The sequence below is a fragment of the Platalea leucorodia genome (assembly GCF_965183815.1).
Source record: "Platalea leucorodia genome assembly, chromosome: 17".
Lineage (NCBI taxonomy): Eukaryota > Metazoa > Chordata > Aves > Pelecaniformes > Threskiornithidae > Platalea > Platalea leucorodia.
The window spans coordinates 6,822,584-6,848,335 of record NC_138839.1 but is presented as its reverse complement, the minus strand read 5'-3'; the positions used below and the strand labels follow the sequence as shown (position 1 = coordinate 6,848,335).

Here is a 25,752-nt window from a genome sequence, read left to right as displayed (position 1 = left end):
AATGACATCAAGTCATTCATACACATGGAATAAAGACCCATCCTCAATAACATTTTTCATTGTCTCATTTGGTGTGTAAAACGGACCATTAACTGTACACTTAATATACTCTGCCTTTCTTATAGGGTTTTATTTGCATCTCGCCCTGAAATAGAATTATTTTCCTCACCTTCCACTCTTCCAAAAACCACTGGAAGGTCCTACACATACCCTCTTCCATTAGAGAGCCGCTATTCGCTTCTAGAGCAGATCCAGCCTATGAATTAACTGACATGGTTTCTACCAAAAAAACACAGTATGCAACTATATAATTAAAATGCATCACGTGGCATACATAAACAGGAAAGTAGGGATTTTTACTGCTATCTGAATATAAGCTTTTTTGAAATCTCTTCAGCATTTGAATTCATACTTTATTCTCAAGTATCTCTTTTGAGTAGCCTTTAGCTCCCCGTTCACTCCACACTGGATAACCGTCTGCCCATAAAGTTTAGATGAAGCAATCCACTTCAAAAAGTAATTCAGATTATTGTGGCTCTGTAGGTGAAGCTTTACAGAGTTCCCGTTAAACTTCTGTACGATTTGTGCATCCAACCACTGAGCGCTTTTCATAACTCCAGCTACGGCTTAAAAACACCAAACATGATACGGTATTAATTCTACAACAAGTATTAATACCCTATTTTTAAATATTGTATAGGGGTGATTCAAAACCTGCTTTGCTCTATATTGGTATCAAAGTATCTTCATTTGCTACTAGGAAATCTCATGCTAGTCCCAAGAGTTTCTTTCTAATTCTTGACCAATTTAATTAAATAGAAGCTGTGGAAGTTTACCTCTTTTTCACAATTCACTTACCACAAAAGCTCAGATCCAAACCAGCATGCACTTGTTGTTCAGAATCTATCCTTTACCTCATTTCCATCACGAAGGAGAACATCATGTCACTCATGCAGATCACACATTCAGTAAATAAAAGCTAGAATTAGCATGTAACCTCTTCTAAGTTCTCGTTTTAAGGTCATTCACAAGCTATTTGTCTGTCACAGGTTATCATTTGCAACTCAGCTTTAGCTGAACTTGGCTCCAGTAAAAGCTGGAATTGGCCCCATAATTTTGGAAAAGAAGTCACAAACTTCAGTAAGCGAAGGGAGTGCCATTCATTTCTACATTTGAAATTGAGACTTTACAGATCAAATTGCCAGGATCTAGTTTCCTATGACATCTCCCTAAAGAAAATCACCTAGAACTAAACTAGAACTTTAAATAAAAGGCTTACAATACAAAAGGCCAACAAAACATAGTACCAGCAATACACTAGCCTAAAGCAACTACAGGTAGCTTACACAAAGGGCGAGGGGCTCGCAGAGCAAGGCAGGGAACAGCACACGCAGGCACCACCCGGGCTGTCCGGGAGTGCTCGCACTGAACACAGCGACGACAGTCTCCAACACAAGCTGGTTTTAACACCTTCTAGCAAACTGGGCAACGGTGGGTGTCCCATCTCCATACACACTTCAGCATTACTGCTTTTATTAAACTGACACTGCACTTGATCTCGATCAGCATGTCAGTTAGGCTCTGTAAACAGGACAAGTTTAATTGTTTTTGTTGCCTGTTTGGATGCATTTCGAGAAACATCAGCGCTTTGTGGGCATCGTTACAGCTTTATTGTTGCATTCAGATCATAAAGAGGCAGTTATAAGCGCCACAGAAATTCAATTACGCAGATGAGATGCAATAGCAACTATGAAAGTTGTACATTTCCTATCCGTGATGAGTCGCCTATTTAGGAATGCTTCTTCCTTGATGATTAGCTCTCACTTTGGAGTACAGATCTCCATCATACAGCACTTCACTTGAGAACTGGTGTGTACGACCATGCGTGAACATCTCAGGGTGGCAACATCCTTGGGACACAACAGGATTTAATATCACAGCAGAGAAACAGTACAGACAATGGCAACAGGATTTCTGCCGTAATATTAAGGAATGAGGGAAGGAAGCTGGTTTATTTATGATCAGTTCATGCTAGACATCTCTAATAAATCCTTACAAGGTGATCAAAATACCAAGACTGCAGTAAGACCAAACACTAACCGGTATTTCACGTGTCGGTAACTGAAGACAGACGTGAAACGACTAGTTAAAGATAAGTTTATGTCCCACCCCCAGGAACTTCAAAACTATGGGAGAGTTTTTACCTTTTTTTCATGTTTCCTAATTCTTATAAAATATCCAAATACAACTATGGGTATGCAGAACAAAATGTTTTCACTTCGGTAAATATAGTAAAACCTAATCAATAACTAAAAACCTTCACTGTGGCTGTCCTACCACCTAACTGATGTAATTGCTGCTGTAAGCTAGACTAAGAATTCACCTCTTTAATCCTGGCACAACTACCAAACTGCAGTGTGCATTACCACCACGCAGATGTGCCTGCAAGAACACTCCGTGAACAGCGTTAGAGCTTCTGCATCCTTGTACCAGATCTTCCCTATCAGTTAAAATTCAGGGAAAACTTTGTTATGGAGAGGATAACGTGTTCAAGGAATGACGTACCACATGAGAAAATAAACAGGGAGCTCTTGCCGAAGAATCTTACTCAAACCGAAGTATTAATTTGAATAGACAACTACATAAAATATTAACTTACTACTGGGATTAGTAGTGAATATGCTAAGAAATTAGCTACTGTAGTACTGTTAGTCTTAACGATGTTACATTATTCCATCCACCTGCCACACTAACGTGGACACAGATGCTTCCAGCTCCGCTGCAGGAGGCAGAATGCACATCTTGGCGGTGGAATACAACATTCCACAATTCTCGGAGCCAAAACTCTTTACATGTGTTTTTTAAATTAAACCATTTCACTAGTTTAAAGCATATAAAAGTAGAACATTATAATATCACAGAAAGTTGAAATGGTGTGTGTCATTTTAATTAAAATAGCTTAAATTTATTAACTGTGTCCACAATTAATAAAACAAAAATCTAAGACTAACTCAGAAGTGTCAAAATTTAATAAATTTTAATAAATTTGCTTCAGTGAACCGGGTGTAGACAACTAAAGGATGCAAGCACACTTAATTCCTTCTAGATGTACATTGTTTCGTTTTTCCTGGGACATCTGGTTTCCATACAAAAGGCAAGTTTCCCACAAGTTTTTAAAAAGCTTATTTTATTGGTTACAGTTATATAAAATGTGTCATGATAGTTCCATCTAGTCGGTCATTAAGCGCTTGCAACACCACAGAGACTCTTGAATACATCTGCAACTTACATGATGTACCGCACGCTGGAGGAGAAAAATCCCTCTTCGGTGGCTTACCTGCATTTGCAGTATCTTCAGCAAGGCTACAATGGTCAAAAGCAATGACAACCCCACTTTTATGTCAAATTGTAATTTTTAATGTTTTCATTAGAATAGTCTTTATATCACTCTCCAATAGAAGAAACAATATAACTAACAGCAAACTTTAATACAGGAACATGCTCCAAGATTAACAACCCAAAATGAAAACAAAATGAAATTAATGTAAAATGTAAATCACATATAGTACAATTGAAGTGTCCAAAACAATTTAAATAATTTTAAATATTTTATTTTTTTAAACTTGCTACAAATGCTTTATACAATATTTCAACATAAAGTCCCCATAACAGAAATGTAACAAAATGGGAATGATAGTGAAAGTGAAAGTTAAAGTGGCACAAATTCACCAAACAAGTATTAAACTACAAATTTTAAGAGGTAGATTACTTTTTAAGTCAAGAACAAAAAAATAAAGGGGGTGGCTGTATAAAGAAACTAGTCACTTTCCATCAATTCTGTCATTAATCTTGAAAGCTATATGAACACATGACAAACTGTATTTCCATAAAAAGCTGTTACCAACAACAGACCAATTTGTTGTCTTAAGTTATTAGAGGTGTACGACCTTTTAAGGGTAATTATATATTTACCTTTCAAAATATACAGGTATGTAGTCCTGGTCTAGCCTTCTTATCGATAAAAAGATACACTGCATTCATTATATATATGGTATTTAGAAACTGATATCAGTATTTCATTGCTATATAAAGTTTCAGTTGCGTGTATAAATAGGAATTTGGAAAATCCATAAAACATCCAAATCAGACTTTTTCCCATTGTATGCTGGACATCTAAAAGACTCAGAAAGCGAGGAGAAGGTGAGAAGAAAAGGAAGGTCTGTCGGGCTAGGTTGGCCTCTACCGATTCATTTAGACAAAAGGCTTTAAGAGACTTAATACATGACAAAAATACTTTGAGTGCAGCAACATTTGTCGTCCCTGAATCTACACTGAATTACTGACAAAACTAAGGAACCTGCTTTGCCAAGTATACAACTGAACTGCCTGTACGCATTCATGAAGGTACGGACAAAACCAGGAGCTAAGCAAACACCGAGAGCAAAAGATTTGGTTTAGTTAATCCCACTCCTTCTTTTGACGGTTTCATGTGGGTTTTGTTTCTAATAGTACCCTTCTCTCTTATCTGAATCATCCTGTAGCCCAGCATGTGTGTCAAGCACAAAATAAGAAAGTCTATGCCTGGCACTGAATATTAGCAAGAAGCCTGCAGGCAATTTAATGATTGTGAGTCAGCTTCAGCTGGTTTCGCAAGCTTGGTGGATTTCACATCCATTGTCGTAGTGCTTATCCTAAGTTGAGCATGCAACAGCTCTACCATGTCATTAAGGGATTTTTTTTGTTTGGTTTGTTTTTACAGGAGATTCCTAGAAAATAAAAAACAAAAACTGAGGATAAATGACAAAACAAACTATTTGTGAACGGAGTATGTTTACACAGAAAAACTGAAAGGTGAAAAACAAATTTGGAGACAACTATTACGTGAAGCAAGTCTTGAAAAACTATTAAGAACTAAGATTTCCTGGGGAGGAAAAAACAAACAAACAAAACCCAACAGTGCCTACAGAGTAGAATCATAAGTTAGCCTGTGCCGACATTAGTGTATGAAGGCAAAAAAATTCTTCATACTATATACTTGATATAAAAAAAAAGTTGACTAGACAATCTATATTTATGAACATTATTTCAGGAACAAAAAGCAAGAATTCTTCTAGCGTAACTATTCATTAAACCAGTAAAGACTGCAAGCTGCCAAAGTAAACTAACAGTATTTGAGACAGTCAAGGAAATCTTGCCCCTAGGTAAAGTGTTATTTACCCCAAATACTACTGAACAATTTCCATATGCACAGATTTCCAAGTACTCGGTTATTTTGCTTAAGGTCAAATGATTAATTTAGATGGAAACATGTGTCATTCTGGCTTCAAATTCTACTGATCTGTTCTGGCATCACATAAAATACAGTTTCACACATAACACTAAGAGAGCAGCTGATGAGAATTAAGTAACATGAAGATGTTTATGTCCCAAGAGAACAGACCCAGTAGACAGTTCTTGTTCCTTAAAGGCATTTTTTACACCATTAGTCTCCAAATTCCAGTAACATTTTTCTCCTTCAACACATCCTTATTTGGCTATTGACTATTCTAAGTCAAATGCCCCTCTAGCACTTTGAAATAATTCTGTTCTATTGAACCGTTACAAAGTATTTCCTCAAAATTTTCACCTAAGAGGTCTTCACCGTAAGACACACAAGCTGCAAACAGTTTGGCTTTTGACACTCCTTGACAAATTCTGCTAGGGGATGCTTGTTCTGAAGGAGGCGGCCAGTTCCTCCCCCTCCTCCGCTATCAATTACTTTGATAAAAAAGTACTACCTTCAGCCATAAATCTGCTGTTAATCACAGCCGTGCACTGCGACTACCAAACCCAAAAGAACTCTTCATTACCAGTGAGCTTTGTGAAAGTTACTCAGCAGATCAGATACCTGTTTCCAAGACTAACAGGGCAGGAGCACGCTAACAAAGTTATAAACTTTTTGCAAAATATCCTATTGATTTGAGAGACTACATGAAGACGTAAGTCGGGACTCAGGCACATAGGTTAAGGTTTTATTTATTTATTGAAGTATTACCCTTTCTTGTGATTAAAATACTTTTCAAAAAGAAATAGAACTTTAATTATAATTTTTCTTTATACTGAAACATAAGAGCATGATACTTCTAACAAATTTACATGTTCATGTAACTTTTCTTACACATCTATTTCCCTTATACTAAGTATTTAATGATCTGACCAATTAGTATGCACATACATTTTTGAAGTATTTGGTCATGGTTTGTTTTGTTTTGTTTTTTAAAATATGATATGCAGAGAATGCTTTTTATTAAAACCCAACAATGCAAGTTATTTTAGTGAGTAAAAAACGCAGTCACGAATTTTAGCTTAGCGAACCGCCATAAACTAAACCTAGAATGATTCTGGGCCACCGTACATGTTAGATATCAAATACAAGGTCGTCGTCTCCAATAACATTAAGTTTAATGACGTTAAGTTTATTTGCACTCAGGCACTGACATTTTTTTTTCCAGAGTTTTCAATTCAGTTTATAATTAAAGACATTCTCTATACAAACTATGTATTATTTCATGACAACATGACAAAATGCATCAAGTATGTACATCATACCTCAGCATGGCTGAGCTACTTAACCGTGTTTTAGGAAATGCAACCCTCTGTTTTTTTTTTTTTTTTATTTAAGTATGAGAAACTCAAAGAGAGACCAAGAAAATTGGCAAAACTGCAAGCAACGTGTTCCTGTGTTGTTTCAACTTCAAATTAAATGCTTACCTGAAATCTTTTAGTTCTTGCTTTGTACTGCTTTCATCTCTTTTGTTTTCTGCTGCCTCTGCATTTGCCGCCTGCTGTAGGCTTCGTGTAATAGGTCCTCCGATCCTCTCTCTAGATTTTACAGTGAACCTGTCTGCCTTTTTCTTACTTGCCACAGCAGACTTACTTGGCAAAACAGCTTTGTTATTCCTTTGTATTCTCATGTGCAATTTCCGGGATGCTTTGCTTGAGATTCCAGCGGAATTGTTCTTAGCGACCACCTTAGTTTTTTTCCCATCAACATGGGACATTTTGGACACTCTTACAGGACTAGAGTTCCTCAATGACGAAGATGAATTTGGCTTTTTAGATCGAATGGAAGGTACAAATTTAACATTTTGTTTCGACTTGAAGGATGAAGAGGGAAGTTGGGTTTGCGCAGGTCCTGAGCTTCGCGCTCTTGTCTTGCCCAAGTGAGGCTGCATGCTTTGCATTTTGATTTCCGCATCTGCTGTTCGCCTACGCTGGTTGCTGCCTTTTTCACTGCTGGCAGGTGAAGAAGAACTTGCACTTTTTTTTGAAAAATTCTTTTTAGAGGAGGGAGAGATGGGTTTTTTGGGACAGCTGTATGACGCGTGTTTATTCAAACTTCCAATATAAGTAAACTCTCTATTACAGTAGGGGCAGATGTGAGAGTCTGGCTCGGATGGATGATTTTTCAGTTCTGCCTTCTGCTGGGCAGATTTCTTTTTCTGCAAGATAGCTTTCTGGACAAGCTGGTTTTTCTTTTTCAATGCACTTATTTTTAGTTTATTCGAGGACATTTTGCTAATCTCAACGTTGAAATTAAGTCTTTTAGGCTGACCCATTCGTCTGAAGGCATTCTTTCCAGGGCCAGCTATAACCACCATGCCATTCTTAGGCTGCACTGTCTGTTTCAGTGGTACTGGATTTTTTTTAGGCGTGTATCTCTTTTTGTCACTGGCAGATGCACAGGCCAGTATGTGTTTGTGTAACTCAGGCATGTTATCAACACTTTTCCCACATTTTGTGCATCGAATGGCAGTAGTAAAAGTCTGTGGAATATTGTGGGTAGTGAAGTTTGTGGCAGTAACTCCAATACCCATAGGATTACGATGGTGATACTGAAATGGAGGAGGTTTAAAGCTCGGGTAGTGTTGATTGAGGCCCATACGGACATCTGGATCTTTAGATTTTACTCCAGAAGCCATTATTTTTATAGTAGTATAAAGCTCTTCAGAGGAATCATTTAGATCTTCATCTTCCTCCTCTTTAGAAGGTTCCAAAGAGTCTTCTGGCAGGCTCTGCATGTGCTCCATGTTCGCCTTACTGGGGTCAGTAAAATTCTGGGGTCTCAAAGTCCCGCTTTCAAACTCATGATGTGTGCACTCTTTGTCTGGATGGAGATCCCGCTGATGCTGTTGCAAATTGCACAAAAAAGCAAATTCCTTTTTACAGACCGAGCAAACAAAGATATTTCCTACTCCATGAAGCAGAAAGCGATGTTCCGACAAGTCTGTTTTATCCCTAAAAAGCTGTACACAGAATTCACATTTGAAGGGCCACTCTTCAGCATGAATGGATAAATGCTTCGTTAGGTCTTTAATAGAAAGAAAAGGTGATTCACAGACATTGCACACAAAGCTTTTATTGAACGTTTCCTGCACTACTCCTGATTCACTTGAAGTATGAGGGTCTTCTCTTGCTTTCTGCTGTTCATGTTCAGCTTCTTCCTGTTTTATTATTGGGAGAGTATTTTCAAGATTATCAGCAGAGGAGACAACAGAAGAAACTACAGAAAGAGGAGGTGGAGATGGAGATGATGAAGACGAAGAGGAGGAGAAAGAGGAGGAAGAAGAGGAAGAAGACGAGGAAGACAGTGTTGGAGGACCAGGTGAAGCAGCAGAAATAAGGGGTTCAACAGAAGGAACAGGAGATGGAGAAGGAGAAACCGTAGGTGAAAGAACTGGTAGCGGGGACTGGGTAGTAGTGTTCGAAAGTGGCGATGGACAAGAAGAAGTATTAGTGGCACTGGCAGACACATCTGGAATTGCCAACGGCATTGTTGGAAGAAGGGGAGGAGGTGATGTAGCAACGGTTAACACAGGCGGGCAGGGCGGTGGGGAAGGAGGGTTGGTTGGTGTTAACAAAGGAGGCAGCTGGCACATGGAAGGCACAGCAGACGTCTGTGGCACAGGGGAAACAGAGGAACTGAGGGGCTGAGTGTCAACAGAAGACGACGCGGATAGGCTGGGATCCGCGTCAGGTTCCGCCTGAGGCTCCAGGGATTTGCTTGGGCTTGCGCTCCTGTTTACGCCGAGCGTGCTGTCTGTGGCCGCATCCGTTCCATTATACTCATTCAGCAGAACCTTCTGTAACATGCAAGTGGTTGGTTTCTTCTTTTTAACACCACTGCAGGTTGGCTGTATGGAATTTTCTTTATATTCCCTTATTTCAGCATCACTGCAAGGCTTCTTATGCACACTTAAATCTAAAACAGATTCCCAGGGAACCTGATTCTTATTTTTGACATCAGACCTTTGTTTCACACCACTAGATAAATCCAGTGGCTGCTGGTTGCACACATTGCCAAAAGTCGGAGCTGCTGTCCAGTCTTTTGATATTTTATAGTCTTCAAAGCAAAGAGGGCTCAAGGTCTCTTTTTCCTCCCTTCCAGTCAAGCTCCAAGCAGGTGAGTTGCTGTGGCTTTCTAACTTTGGCATTTTTGAACCCCGAATATTATCATTCCACACAGTTTTTCCCTCACCTGATTTGACAAAGTCTCGAAGTACTGGACTGTGCTGTGGCGAACTGGGAGGAGAGCTGGTCCTTCTTTTAAATCTACTGGATGCTGGAGGCAAAATAGGTGATGATGTAACAGAAGGTCCTAGTTTAGGGATTTCACTCGACGGAGTTATCTTCTTACTGTCCTGTGTCTGAAGAAGCTGTTTCAATTTTGATGACAAATAAACACCTTTTTCTTTATGAAAAGGTAAGCTTTCTGTTGAAATGCTAAGAGGAAGATTTAAAGAGCTAGTAGGAGTTATAGGTTCTGGGTCTACTTCAGTTTTTATTTTTGGTACAAGAGGAGGGCTGGCAGTTCTCCTCTTTTTGGATTCATTGCTCCCACTGCTAGAGGGTTCCTTAGGAGGTTCATTCACATGTGTTTGTGTAACCTTTACATTTGAGGAAATTTCCACCGTGACTGGACTAATTATACAATTTAGTCCATATAAGTCTGCAGAGTTGGACTCCATCTGAATCACATCACAATTGCTAGTGCTGCTGTTGGACTGAATTTTACCATCAATGTAATAATTTAAATTTTCAGAGATATTGCTGGAAATATCCATAATATAGACATCATCTACTTCACCTTCCTCTTCTATTTCTGTACTTGCTATATATACACTCTGGACTGGTGGGGCCTGCTCTGTCTGAAGCGGTGGCTCTTCAGTAAAGAAGCCTTTTCTTCTGACACCTTTGGGAATAAGATGACGCTCATGAACCCTACGCTGATGCCTCCGCATGTTGGTGTGAGTTCCAAAAACCTTTTTGCAGTATTTGCATGGATGTAATTCTTTGGGCTCCTTATTTTCCTCAGCAAAAGCGGAGTTTGACATTTCCTGGGAAACCTTCTCAGAATCCAAGACAACAGACTCTTGCACAAGACTGGAAACATTCAGGTCATCTTTAAGACCATCATCCACAATTACTTGGTTATCGGCAACATTATCCAAGTGTTGTGATGACGTTAGTGTTAAGAACGGTTTCCGTTTTGGCCCTGCCTCATGGCGTCGCTCATGTCTTCGCCTGTTAATTTGAGTACCAAAGGCTTTCCCACAATATCGACACTTGAAAGCATGGTTAACAGTAGATATATGGATGTGCATGTGGCGTTCAAGTCCTTGCTTTGTTGTAAACTTCCTCTCACAATGCTGACAGGGAAACATGAATGCTTCCTGAACATCACCATTTGATTCACCTCTCGCTTTTGGAATTTTCACAACAAGTTTTTTCTTTGGGGAGCTTTCTGGAGATTCTTCTGACGTACTCTTTTGCTCTTCCATAGAGTCTAACTTTTCTTCACATATCAAAGGCATTTCAGCATTTTCTTTAGGCATATTGGTATCTTCTATCTCCTCTTCATCTTCCTCCTCTTCATCATCCTCCTCTTCATCATCATCTAAATCATCTGATGCACAGTTTATTGCTTCTCCTTGTTTGTCTTCAGTTACCATTTGTGGTTCACTGGTAGGACTGGGGATCATCAGCTTTGGACGTACATCTTGATTTACCATTTCCTGAATCACAGCTGTTTGCTCCAGGGACAGCACAGCAGAAACAGAAGGCATTTCATCTTCCTCTTTATGACCTGATACACGAAGTATGAAAGGAAAAGTATGAGGCGTTTTTACCAAACACGTCAAAGTATGCTACACCTTTCTTCTGCCTTTTCCTCTAGCACAACATATCCACCGTTTATGGCTCAACACAATACCACTACTACTCACTTTTTTGATTCAGTACTGTATTCAGAAATTTCCTTTCTGGAACTTCAGCAAAATGTAAGCAACTGCCTATACTAAACAGAGAATCTTCGGATTGAACATTGTGGCCAAGAAACCCAAACCAGCCTGAAGAGTACCAGAACATTTCAAGAAACCTCCAACAAACTTTCACTGACTTTTCTTACAGCAAGTAAGTGTCAGGAAAGTACTGCAATACATATAGATAAAGCACATAGGAAGCCTGTCAAGCAAATTTTAGATTTTGACCACTTTCCCCAAATTATTAACAATAAAACAATCTGGATTTGTACTGTAATGCATAGCAAGGTGTACCTTGTATCTGGCATAGTACTTTCCATTCTTTATATCAGATTTTCTATTAGCCATTGCCTGAATGGCTATTTCCTGCACTTCTGAATCAGAGCCTGCATGCATCTCATTTATTGGTGTGGACAGATTCTTTATTCACACCTCTGCATACTAGTCTTACCTAGCTGCTGTCAGATATATCCATTGCTGAAGAAAATAACTTTGCTGCCAACTCACACAACGTTGTATAAATGGTTACGTGTACACAGCAAGAAGTTCCTCTCCATTCCCTAGCTGGGGCATAAGATGCCTGGAACAGTGGTGCACGTGGTGTGCAAGCAGAAGGGACAGAAGAGCGAAGGAACGGAACAGTTATGGGTCAAAAGAAGTTCAAGAAAAGAAGCTTGAAAGAAATCAATACCGATACAGGGCTTTAAACATTATCGGCTACACAGCAGTGGCAAGTTTTACATTCTTGCAAAACAGAAAAAATTATATATTTAAAATATCTTTCAGGTATTTTTACACACATGCTATGTGAAAAAAGCCAAGCCAATTTATAAACAATCTTTGCCGATAATCTTTAGGACAAACAGCATGCTTAGCGAATCGGTGCATTAATACTGTATTTTTTTTTTTCCCCTTGACACTGACCTCTGTTAAACAGCAATAAATAATGACTGTATAACTAAGCTCCAAAGACATTATTTTAGAATAAGGACTTTTCTCTGCTCTTCTGTTCTAAGGAGTTTGGATTTATGTCTAAATTTTACAGTATGTTAGTTTTTCCTGTTGCCAGAGTTGCATGTTTAATGACATACCTCTGATATCCAAGTTCCTTACTAATAAAAAAGTTTGGGCAAACAATATAAACACATTCACTTTGCTATGCTGACACAACATGCTAACACACTAAACATGACAAAAAGTGTCCTTTGATTCAAAAAGATAGTTAGAATTAGAAAAATAACATACTTGAGAACTCACCCTCTTTAGAATCCTTCATATCTGCAGAAGTAGAATCCAAATCAGCCTTTTTCTGTTTTGTATCCGCTGCCTTCTTTCCCTTGTTTTTACCTTCCTGAGTCTTCTTCTTTCCTGGGGAGAAAGAAACCAACATTTATTATTCCTGTTCAACAATTTTTATTTTTCATATTTCAGAATGGCAGAATTAAAACACCCAGCTTTGGAATATAACACACTTCTGTAGAAACCCTATTTTCCCGAGGAATACAAATGACAGATCAGTAAAAAGGACAGCGTTCAGATAAAGCGCTAAGTCTCTAGAGCCCAGAAGAAATTAAATGTAAAGGTAACAATGAGTTTCTAAAAACCTAAGACTCCAAAATACCTTACTCACTTTCAAAGCAAGAATAGACTGTATCAGAAATGCATTGTCCAGAGTTAACCAGCCCACATCATACAGTTACCCAATGCCTTCATATGGCTATTAAATTACTGTATCTTATACAAGTATATGGAATATATGAAATTTCTTCATATACTATTAATCCTTAATGTTAATTGGAAGACCTTATGAAGTAGAAACCCATAGAGGCTTCTCTATTTGTATCAGCATTCTGAATAATGACTTGAAGAGAGTTATAATGAAAGCAGTGAAGTAATAACATTATGAGAAGATTAAAAGCAGCATGATCTTGACCAACAAGGCAGAGGCAGTAAAAACAAATTAGATGGAACTGGATAATAGTAAAATATAAAAGTATTTCATCGTATCCACTGACACAAACAAGTTTGCTAACGCTTTCTGTTAGCAAAATTAAGAAGCATGTATTAGTCGCACAGGATGATGAACACAATGAAGATTAGGGCAAAATGGTGTTATGCGAAGACCTAATCAGTGATGCAGGATGTAAAGACATTGAAAACTTCATTTACCAATGCACTACAAAATTATACTGCTATTTTTTTCCATTAATCTTAATGATTTAGTCATATAATATATAGAAATTATGATAAGGACTGTGTAGTAACGAATGAAACTTCAAGGTCTTCCAATTCAATTCATTGCAAAGACCATACTCTCCATACAGAATGGTTATTTTACATACAACACTGTGGTTGAGACACCAGTCTCCCCTGAAACGTCACACTTCTCCACATCACCTCTTAGGAACAAGAATTGCTCAGAAGCAGGAATCCAAATTCCTTCTTTGCTCCCTCTAACACACAAAATGCTACTTTTTAATGCACTGACCCTTCCCTCTCATCAGAAGTGTGCATCACTGCCCTAAATCCATTTCTTATTTAGAAGCATGTTCTTCCAACTCACAATCCTGTCAAGAAGTTCCTCCTTTTCTTCCTCAAAAATATTTTTCACATCTTGAGCCAAGAAACTGAAATGCCTTTTAAAAAATGTTCCTCTATTCAAAGTGAAAATTTCCAAGTATGCAACCCCCTCCAATAGAACAGATCAGAGACAGGTCAGCTTTGAAAGGAAACGCTTGTTTTTATTTGAACATTCTAGTCTATCTAAATAATTATCTGTATTTCCTCTCAAGGAGCTCAGATTTCACAGGCTCTCCCCAGATTCCGGTGTGTTTCAGTTTCACGTATGTAATTATCCTTTTTTTATTTTCTTATTCCAATTTAATAGTTTTCAGGCTGAGAACCTGACAACAGTCACTCAGAATGAATTTTTGTCACCTTTGGAAAATACACGTGCACCCTTCCTAAAGTGAACTAGCAATTATCTCATAATATCCTCAAATATTGTAACAATCCCTGTGTCCAAACCTGCCATAATTAACCAACACTGGTTTATCTGACAATACAATATTCAATTGTATTTTATACCAAACACCTGCAAGTTGTCAGAAGATTTAGCGTATATTTTAGCAGTCACACAGGCATAAGGAGGTTAAGCGCATCTTTACCTGACAGGATACTGAATGATCAATTTGAACATAATTTTTTATTATCACCACGTCTAACATTTGTAATTACAACCAGTAGTACCAAGATCTGAGTATGAAGGATTTCAAATAAGTTTCCAGAAATATCTGCCAAGTCACCTGAAATCGCTCTTGAAACGTACCGTAACACAATCAACAAACAGTTCCATTTCTAGCTAAAAGGTCTAAATGTAAAATTTCAATACATGCCTAGGGAATCAAACTTGTATCACAACAGACCTTAGGATCGACGTAACAAAACGTATTTAATTCCTGGAACCCTTTAAGAGCTACCAACTTTTTTGCAGACTGCTTATTGTTTTGAAAACCAACATCAGTATCTTGACTTAAATGACCAAATTCTAGATTCATCTCTCACCTCTACAGGTGAGACTGGAAACAAGAAGGAAAAGATTGGTCCACAGGCCCTGCTCATCTACGCCAAACCTGGCCACGGTTAGAGACCATATTTTACTAGGTAGTGCAGCACATGATGGTATTGCAGATGAAGTCACTGGGCAATTCTACATCTAAGTCTACAGCAGCACTGAATTTCACAGCATAATGACAGGTTACTGTAAAAGCCTTCAAACCGAGACCCAATTAATTCTTTCTTATAACAAGATTAGAAATATATTGTGCTCTTTAAAGTGTGAGGTAAAGTATGTATAAGCAACAACAATCACTCATAAGTGCTAAAGCGTGCATAGGTTTTCCAAAGTGTCATCCATTTATAAAATGTAAGATTTATAGTACCTCAAAACCAATTATAATTTGGGAAATCACTAGAATAGAATTTGTACCCAAAATTGAGTTACTTAAGTCACATGCTTCCTGGTGCCATTGATGGAAAGAAGATCATTTGCAAGTTCTCTTGCCACACTCCTTCCTAAAAAAAAAATGCAACCTGCTCACGATACAACCTGCTCACTGATACAGCTGGAAATGTTTCAAGTCCTTGGCCTTCAAGCACAAACACATTTGAAGAGAAGATTCATCTAGCACCTACTTGCCCTTACTCAGAATAGCAAGCAAAATTGCTTGCGTACATACATAATTTTAGATGCATTAGATCAATTTGTGACACATATCAACTAGAGATACCAACCAATTTTTGACGTTTTCCTTTCACCAGCTTTAGTTTGTTCATTTTCTAGGTTGCAGCTTTCTTTGTAAAGGTTAAAAAAATCCCTTGTACTCAAGCATGGCAATGACTGTCCCAGACGCATCCGTTTCACGGCCCTGAATGTTCAACAGCAGATGCCCAGGAAGAGAATTTAAGAATAGAGTAATAGTAAAGTGATACTTCATTGGTCCGCTCACCCAGCTTTCACACACCTAGCGTTCAGGAACTTTTGAAGACATTTAATAGCTTTTGATAGACTTTCCTCCGTGAGTTCTCAAAGTGCTTTTGAAATCCATGTAAACCTGAAAGATTTGCATCATTTTCTTCCTGCAGATTTTCAATGAAAAATGCAACCTACTAGTCTGATATAAAGGACATCAGTGAGTAGCCCAAGGTCTGTCCCTTAATTTTCTTACAGTTTCAGATGTCAGGAACTAACAGAAGCCTGCAGGAAGGGGAAAATGCCTCAGAATACAGAACCTGGTGGAAGCCTGAGTATAAGTACACACGTGCACTTACCATCAGGTTCCTGAAGGGTCCTACATGGCTGCTACTGCCAGCTGGATCCTCCACTTGGTCTAAACAAGAAAGATACAGGAATGAAACACAGGGAAAGTGAAATGGAAACAACGACAAAAGAATAAATGAAGGGCAGAACTTAATATATGTGTATGTGCATTAAAGGAATTGCAAAAGAAAGATGCAAAGGAAAATGAATGAATGAAAGAAACAGATGGAAAGTAGCTACTTGTCTATAGTGACAAAGATGAAAAGAGGAATGCATCAATTCGTCTTGCAACTTAATTTTTAAGTATGGTTCCTTTTTCTCCCCTTTCCTTCACTCATGTTGTAGATAGGTCAGCACAAGCATTACCTGCCTTTACACCTTTACGATACCTATGTAACATTTAGCACAAACACTGCAATAGGCACAGGGGATCTCATGCTACTGCCAATGTCCAGATCATCAGCCGATACTTATGCTGTAGTCCCACTTGTTTCAGAGGAGTTCGGATGACAACAAAGTACAAATTTAAAAGAGAGAAATAATCTTTATTTGCCCATACTTCGTTTTATTGATCAAACCAAGACATCTCAAAACAACCTACAGTTATCTGTGCTCATATTTTTGCAGTTAACCAAAATACTGATGGAACTGTAAAACCCCCAAGTTATTTCTGGTGGGATGGGATAAGCATACTTGGATGCCAGGAGGGAAGAAGTTAAACACAGTCTTTCCACACACTTGGAGCCAAATTCTATAATTAAATATTGCTAAATTGTACAAAATGCTATTATCTTCAATAACCTTTAAGTACAGCAGCAAGTATGTTCCAAGTTAAGATCATTAAGTAAGAAGGACGCTCACATCTGATCTCAAACACTGTTTCGGTCACTTACAAGAAATATGAAAGATAGACATTTGCCTCCCCAAAAATCTTGGGTTAATAAGGGAAAAGAATTACTGGTATGAGTTTCCAGTATTCCTTTGAAATTTACAGTCAACAACTAACTGCAGCCCAGTATCATATCTACTCCGTACCCCTTCTGTGCTGTCGCTTAAAAGTACCACAGATACCTGTTCAAATCTCAAGTCCCCTGGAAAACAGCGGAGAAGCTACCTTAGAGACCCCTTGAAAAGTATTATCATAGGATCATGGAATGCTTTGGGTTGGAAGGGACCTTAAAGATCATCTGGTTCCAACCCCCAGGTTGCTCAAAGCCCCATCCAGCCTGGCCTTGAACACTTCCAGGGATGGGGCATCCACAGCTTCTCTGGGCAACCTGTTCCAGGGCCTCACCGCTCCGTATCGTCTTAGAGCGCAGACGAGCGTGGCCACCTTGAAAGGGTATGGCTAAAGGGAAAAGGACAAATTTGCATGTTATACTCTGACAAACAGCGATCGCCACACACTTTCATGATGCAAATTACAGTGTAATAATATAAGCTCACTAGTCAAACCCCTTTGGGACTGCCTCAGATTAGTGAAAGTTTGCATCAATCTCACGCAGTAGTTGCTACTATTCTATAAATCAACTTTTGATTTTTTTTCTCCTCTTGAAAAAAAAAACAGTATTTTGGCATCGGAGAGAATGAAATAAAGATTAAGTATATATACAAGCTAAGAAAAAAATCCTTACAGAAAATTCAGCAGAAGATAGCTGCATAACCATTTCCACGTTAGTCTGAATAATGAATTCCAAAATACTGATGCCACTTGATCTTTAATTTGAGAAACAGTTTGCTGAGCACCAGAATTCCTCTGTTCCTGTATCCAGAGTACTAGTAGATGTTATGCTTTTCAAAGTACATTCCTTAAACCTTCAGGCATCGGTAAAAATCTGACTAGTTCTTTGTTCTGGAAGACAGGCTAGAAAAAACATGAATGCCTTTTACACACAAAAAAGCCATATCCAAAATAACAGCATAAATTGCTGCAAAAAAAAGAAATCCAAGTTGTGTTAGCTGGAGGAACATGAACAAATGCAGAAACATGTTGCAGTGACTTCTTAGAATCTTGTCCAACTGTGAACGTCACAGCATATAAATGCTGAAGACCTCACATATTTAATAAATGGCATTGATTAAACAGTAAAGTAACTAAGCACCAAGAAAAAAAGGCATTGAATTCAAAATGCTCATTATGAAGATGTGAATACTAAGCCTGTTCTTTTAACACATTTTCCTCTGTTAGCATTTAAGTGTCTTCATTTTGCTTTTTGCCCCTTTTTTTTTTTTTATTCTACCATTAGCCACCCTTCATTACATAGTGCAACCATGTTTACAAAACCTTTTGTTATTATCTAGCAGCACCTGCTCAGACAGCAAAGCCAAATCACACACCACTTAGCTAAACAAACAGCGGCATACCTGTGCGTTGAGCTGCTTACAGTCACCGAAAACAGCTAAAAACTCCTTAACATTTAGAGAAAGCTGATAGGTATGACATGCCTCATATATATAAATATATGTATATGAGGATTATTTGTATAATCATGGCGATTACAGAAAGTTGCTGAAAACATGACCTCAAACCCACAAGGTTCTGCAAATATTTTATTTAAAGATCTAAGCCCAACATCCACATTTCAAAGCATATACTACAGGTTCGTTGCATAGTTACTCATTTTTGGAGAGGCTGCATGTTAAGCCCTGCAGACTGACACCTCCCTCACATTACTGAGTCAAAGAATATTCGACTCACAGCATTCACCATCTCATAGCCTATGGTAACTAAACCGTTTTTAAATCGCTGTCCAAAGTTAAGTGATCTAGGATAGGTGAGGTTATTCCACTACGTTCTTCTAAACGTCAAATTCTTCAAATGGGCAAATTATTGGAGAAAGAGGAAGCAAGAGTAAAAATAGTAGGGAAAAGTCACAAAGCTAGTAAATATTAGGCTAGGAATAGAAAAGCTGACAACCTTGAAAGAAAATAGCTCAACAATCCTGCTTTATTAAAACAAAGTTACTTAAATATTATGACATTAACTTCCAATATTTCTTACATAATATTACTGTTAGTACCACAATATACCAAAGTTCCTTTTAACTACTTGTATTCAAATATTGCTTTGAAACTTGATTAGAGCAAGCTTAGCTGAAAAACCTCTGAAGTGTACTTCTGAACACACACACACCTTATTACCTGGGGAGGGAACGTCTTTTGAACTCAAAAGCTTCAACTTAAAACGAAACAAAACATGAAACCACTGCCTACCGAATGCTTTGGGGAAAAATGCTCTTGTACTAGCAAGAAAAATGACTGCAGAACCCAAGAGGATGCCTCCCAAGACCTCAAGGCTCAGATATTCAAGTGCTGCCATGGAACAGCCTTGGTGGTGGATTTTTTTCCCCCCCCCCACAGACTGAATTGGTATGAGTCAAGGCAGAAAAAGTTTTTATTTTTATTGTATTGCTAGTGTAAGACACGCTATACCAGGAGCATTTTCCAGTTTGGCTATAGAGATGCATCCCACTCGGTGGTGTGCACACGCACATAAAACCCTTTCTAACAACCTCTGACAAAATTCTTCCCCAAGGCAGGAAGGTACCTACCTCTCCGATTCAAAAATACAGACTAAGTATGACAACATGAACTGACTTTTCCATTTTCAAGACTAAATCTTTCTAAAACTGAACATGAAAAAACAATGTAAAAAGGATGCAAAAGCAGCACATTTTTATTCTTATTCCAGCAATTCTAAGGGTGAAATCCAAGCCATACAAGGCACAGCTTAATTTTTGAAACAAACATTTAATTAAAGGGGATGTCAATTAAATCTGAATGACTACATACACGGTGTCATTAAGAGGCCTGTTTCAACAATGCTGTCAAGTATTTATGAAAACGTGCAGAAAACGACAATATTTAAAAGCCTTTATTACCCTGTTTTCCTCAATCCATCATTATTATAAATAATTGGTGGGGCATTTTTCTTGCCATACCATTATAAAGTTATCGGATACAACTAGTTTATGTAGGCATAATTTTAGGTACTGTTAAGCAAATGAAACACTAAAATTGGTATCAGCTGTTTCGCAGCATAAAAAATTATCACAACGTGATTTTAACCTCTGACTCCTGAGAACCATGAGAACAATTTAGAGCTACAGAATATCTTAGTTCTACATTGCCAATCTGCCCAAACTGAATATATCAAATAATTTCAAAGGTGGAGAGGCCTAATGCATATAGCTATATATTTTGGAACAAACTGGAAAAATCTTGGAAGTTACCTATAGCCAAAGTCCCATTCCTGTACTACAAAGCTGGACATTGAGCCTATGTTGGCCTCGCCGTTCTCTGCTGGATCGCTTGCTCCCACAGCTGGAGGCTCGTGTTATCTGTCAGGCCCCGTGCTCAGCACAACCCCGCCACTGTTCTTGCGACAAAGGCTCGGCAGGGCACGGCACTTGAGCTGCTCGCGATCCCCGTGGAATGGCAAGGCCAGGGGCTGACCACCCTCGTCTCAGCTCAGCTCTCCACATCCCTTCATCCCAGGCTGGCAGGAGAGGCAGAAGCAGGGTATGCACACAGTCTGGCCTGCAACAGGTTCACGTGTGTCAAGTGATACTGAAGGTCTCCAGGAGGGATCTTTCAAAAGCAGAAGTTCTAAGGTCTCTGAAGAGAAACTGCATGCCCCACTGTTTTAGATAATGTGTTTTCCCTCGCTATAATTCGAAACTCAATGCCCAGTACTGCTACTGCTGTTTAAAGACCACAAACAGCAGCAGCAGAGATAAACGGCTGCTTGACATCAAGAATAAAAGCAAATGCAGTGAGCAAAGGTTCTTCTGTACTTTTTTCCAGCAGAACTTGCATCTCCTCTTCCTTAAAAAGACACTTTCAAGCTTACACGGTAGAAGCAGGAGAAAGAGGAACAGAAGAAGCATGGAAGACAAACTTCACAGGAATTCTATTAATATCAAACTGCCTCTTGTGTAAACATATTGCTACACATTAACCATCACTTCACATACAAGTAGCAGCATTTTAATCGCTGCATTTTCCAACCAGATCATAAATGTTGCAATAAAGTCTCACCTTGGGAAGATATTTCAATACACCTGAAGACAGATGCACACACACCTATCTGTGTACGTGTTTTAAAATGTTTGTATCAAACACTAAATATCCATTTTGCAGAAAAGAAATAGAGCAATGCATTTACAGAGACTGTTAATGTGACATTTGCATAACGGATGAACTTGTTGCCATGGAAAGTGTAAGAAAATTCTGAGCTGGGCTATTTAAAACACCAATTTCTGCAAATGTTTGGCAAAGTCTCCACTTTAATGATAGCACTGAAGATCACGTTACTATATCTCACCACAAACTTCTTATATTATAATCAGTACAAGAAATGTTAGCATGGCATCATAGGGTATGCCATACCAACATAAAGAAACGATGCAACAGTTTGCAAGAAGCAAAACAGAATATATTGCCATTATAGGGAGTTCTTCACGAGCTCAGAAAAACTTAGCTGAAGCTATTCACAAAATTCAGATAAACAGATTAAAAAAAAAAAAATTAGGCTGGAAAATCCTACGAGCAGGAAGCCGATCTTAAATGTGTGGTATTACACTAGTCCACAAAGATTGAAATAGGAATCGTCTCCCGTTCTTCATACACTTCATGTTTTATAAATTAAATTACGTACCATTACCCTCTGTAAGAGGGGCAAAAAGTAGTTTATATTATCTGTTTGCAGTAGGATGCCATCCACATTTGCAGCATCTCATTGCAATCCTTAATATGTTATGCTTCCTGACTAACCCGAGTATAAATCATAGAAGTCTTAAGTTTAAAGACTAGAAGACTTACTCATCCGTAATGACTTAGGTAGTACAGAATGTCACCTAACAATTACAAAGTATGGCAAACAAACATCCACAGGGTTTAATTCTATGCGATTTCAACCCACACAAGAGCTGTGATAAAACAATTAAGTGTAAATAATTAAACACAGAGCTTTTATCTTAGCAAGATTTAAAAATGTTATTTCTGCCCCCGTGCCAATATTTCTAAAACAGCAGATACAGAATACACGACTATGCAATCAGACTTGCTCTAGAATTTCTCAATCACTCCACGTAGTTGTGTATTTCTGCCTCCTACCCTCCCTAATAACACAGCCTCCCACCATTCACTACAAATTCCTACCAAGTCACTTGATAGCTAACCACAGCTACCATTGACACAGCCAACCTATTACAGAAAATAGGATAAACAGTCTTCTCTGTAGTTATATTCCATTAGCTTTTATTTTGCTAAGTATTAAAACAAAAAAAGCAGCAAAAGAAATGACAGCTGGCATACAGATTTTCCAGAAATAACTGGTGTTGTCTATATTTAGCCAGTTTTTACATACAATTCAGTTAAAAACAGAGCATCCACATTTTGTATTTAAATACAGAGAATTAGTCAAAACTTAAACCTCCACTTTAACCAATATGAGCTTTTACTTGAATCCAGAAAATGCCACTTCTACATTCACTATAGCTCTCCCTGAAATGTTTTTCTGACCCTGAAATGAAGCTACACTCAGATAATGAAAAAATAACATGCATTTTGACAGCATCATTTGCAAGATAATGCAAATGAAAGACCTCACGCGACTACTTGTACCACAAAGTTTAAAACGATCACTATTAGATCAGTCTGCCTTTATCTGTAATAAATAACCCAAATATTTGTCATGGCCCTATTTCGATCACTAAACATTTGAGAGGGTTAGATCAAAAATACCTGGGTTTTTTAGCTAACTTATCTTTAAAGGTAACTACTTAGGACTTTACCTGCCATTTTACTCTTCTGTTTGACAAACTGCATACGTTCAAATTCAGTAGTGGTCATACCAATAAGTTACATTTAAAAAAAGAAAAAAGAAAAAAGAAAAATAAATAAAAAAAAAAAAAAAGGACTGCTGAGTCCACATGCAGACCCAAAAGCTAATGCCCTTCAGACACTGCTGCTAAAGGTGGTGGTCTGCTATCAGGAGCAACGTTGCTCCACCATGCCAAACAGAACTCTTGAAAGGTTAGTGAAAAGCTGCAACTGCATGGAAGACCAAAAATGCAGAGTTTATCCAAACATTTGTCCAGAGATGGGCTATGGCTTTACTTGGAGAATGCAGCTGTACAAGGGCTACAATTCCCAGGAAACAGGCCCGCCTTTGTATCTAACCGGAGCACCGGGATTACTGTAACAGGAGTCTCCAACACTGAGGAAACAAGAGCAAAGCCTCTCACAGATGCGGGATCCGGACAGCGCTGCTGCCACCAGATTAAACCTCCCATGGATAAAATTAAACCCCTCAGAATTGCTACAAGGTCACACTCAACATATTTTATTTAAGTTCATTCAAATTTGCCCTCCGTTATTCATTTTTACCCAATGGAATCCTTTTGTTTACCATACCTACAACCTGTCACTTGTCAGAAATTTTTCTCCAACAAAACAGTATTCTCAGTAAAATCACCCCCTTCTGTTTTACAATGCATTTCATCCCACCCTTGGCATACATTTCCCGTTTTCTTTCCTTTACCTTCTTATTCTCTTATTTCTCTTCAGTACAACTTGCAGAGGTAATCCTTACTTTGGAGGATTCAATAGGAAAAAAAACCATACGGCACACATTTTTGTTTATGAAAATCTTTTTTTAATGTTATCAGCAGCAATCCAATAGATTTGCAATAGATTCATATCTTGTTTCAAAAAGGGAAAATTACTTTGGAAAACACATTCAGTAGTATTTCCCATTGCACAGATTCCCTTATTGCCCTCCTTTCACCAGCGCACTCTGAAGTGCCAAGCTATCAGTTTTGGCATGCAATGCAAGCTTGCCTTAAACAATATTTCTTTTTTTTTTCTGTACAGTTTTAAAGGTTACTATTTACTGCAAGCATAGCATAATTAATTTCCCTAAGCTTTTTGCTCAGACACTAAAAAGAGAGAAGTAAAAACAATACATGTCAAATGAACATGCACTCAAATTTGTACAAGGTTAGGAAAACAACATGATTAACAACTTAAGCGGAGATAGCAAAAATGGAATTACCAACTACCTACTATACTAAATATGTAGTATGTTTCCATTAGTCCCCATTAAAAATATTATAGCGTTTTAAGAACTGGCTCTCCAACCTAAGAAGGAAGATTTTTAATTGTTAATAAGCAGGTACTGTCACTACGCATTTGCAGGCATGAAAACTTTGCTTCTCTGCATCTGTTGAATTTGGGAAGACTCATCTCCTGCCAACTTCAGAGTGACAGTCCAAGGTCACATGGCAGAATATCACTGCAGGTCCTTTCTAATATATGAAAGTAGATAAAGGATGAAGGTAAACATTATGTAAACTCATTATTTTAATGTACAATATAGTCCCCGAACATTTTTATCTGCTGGGAAATTGTGAAATATTTGTTTAGCTTTCTCTGTGACACCAAGTGCTTCATTCATTTCAGCTGCAGCCCATTGATATTTTCTTTGAGAAATGCTTTTCATTCTTCTCTGATAACAGAAGATATACTGAATTATATTTCCAAAGGAACTCTAACTGTAAAGCTCCAGTTGCCCAATCAGTGCATGTCTCAGGATGCAGAAGAGAGCACTACAGGACAACAGCAACAGTTGGCGCTCATGTTAACAGAACTGACAACAGAAGTTACTAAATTTATAGTTTGCCCCAAACCAGACAACAGCAAACTGGTATCTGCTTAATTTATGAAATCACGAAAGGTCAATAGGCTCATAAAGTCATTACAGGGAATGGCAACTTCCTCTGTTTTTCAAATAAAGTGAAAACAAATCCCAGTCAGAGCACAAACGTATTTGCCTTCTGCTCAGTTAACTGCTACGTTCAAGATTAACCTGCTTAGATCAAACTGGACTTCAAAGTTGTAGAAGCTTTTTGCACACATCTTTTCATAGCATGAAATGTCAACTAAAACAGAAAACAAAACATCACTGAAATGTAACGCGGACATTTTCATTTGCAGGCAAAGAACCAGAAAGAGCATAGCTCTGCTATACGAGAGTGCAGAGACTGGAGGCCGCCACTTAACAGTTAAGGATTTGGTAGCTACGAGGGAAGTTTCAGCACAAAGTCCACTTTGCTTTTGCAATCTCTGACAAGGGTCCGTAAGATCTAAAACACCGGACTCTCTGCTCTTCACCTGCAACTTGAAACAGAACACTTTGCAGGCAAGTCAATTTTTTACTCAACTCACTGAAACTCTGTATGACCTACTCCTTGGTAAAAGCCCAAGACAACTCTAATATTTGGCACCAGTATCACACAGGTTGCCTTTTAAGAGTGCAACTCTATGGCAAAGGTGTGTATTTTACCATTCTGATACAAACTTACTGCTGAAGAGAGGTCAGCTATCATTGCCATTGAGCTGCTTTACACCAGTTTACTACCTAGACACTGAGTTTCCAATTTTACTGGCAGCAACATAAGGAAGTTTGTATTGGCCTTGGCTCTGAATAATGGTGATGCATGAGAAAATTTACCAAAATTTATATGAATCAAGTCACTTTCAGAAACACTAGGTCTTTCCCATTCAACAATCAAATTATTTCTTATGGACTGCCAAATAAAACAAGATTCATATTTGACTAGACTCAAG

The 25,752-nt window shown here is 38.2% G+C and overlaps 1 protein-coding gene across 2 annotated transcripts in view; it reads right to left on the bottom strand.

Moving 5' to 3' along the window:
* Positions 1 to 3,262: 3,262 nt before the first annotated feature.
* PRDM2 (PR/SET domain 2) overlaps positions 3,263 to 25,752 on the bottom strand; it is a 60,661-nt gene continuing 38,171 nt past the window's right edge. For both annotated transcript variants that reach the window (XM_082328914.1, XM_082328915.1), the window contains 3 exons: positions 12,558 to 12,668; positions 6,751 to 11,125; positions 3,263 to 4,766 (listed from right to left, as the gene is read on the bottom strand). In XM_082328914.1, the coding sequence (XP_082185040.1) occupies positions 4,754 to 4,766; positions 6,751 to 11,125; positions 12,558 to 12,668 (4,499 nt within the window). In that variant the 3' untranslated portion in view covers positions 3,263 to 4,753. The remainder of the gene's footprint in view (positions 4,767 to 6,750; positions 11,126 to 12,557; positions 12,669 to 25,752) is intronic.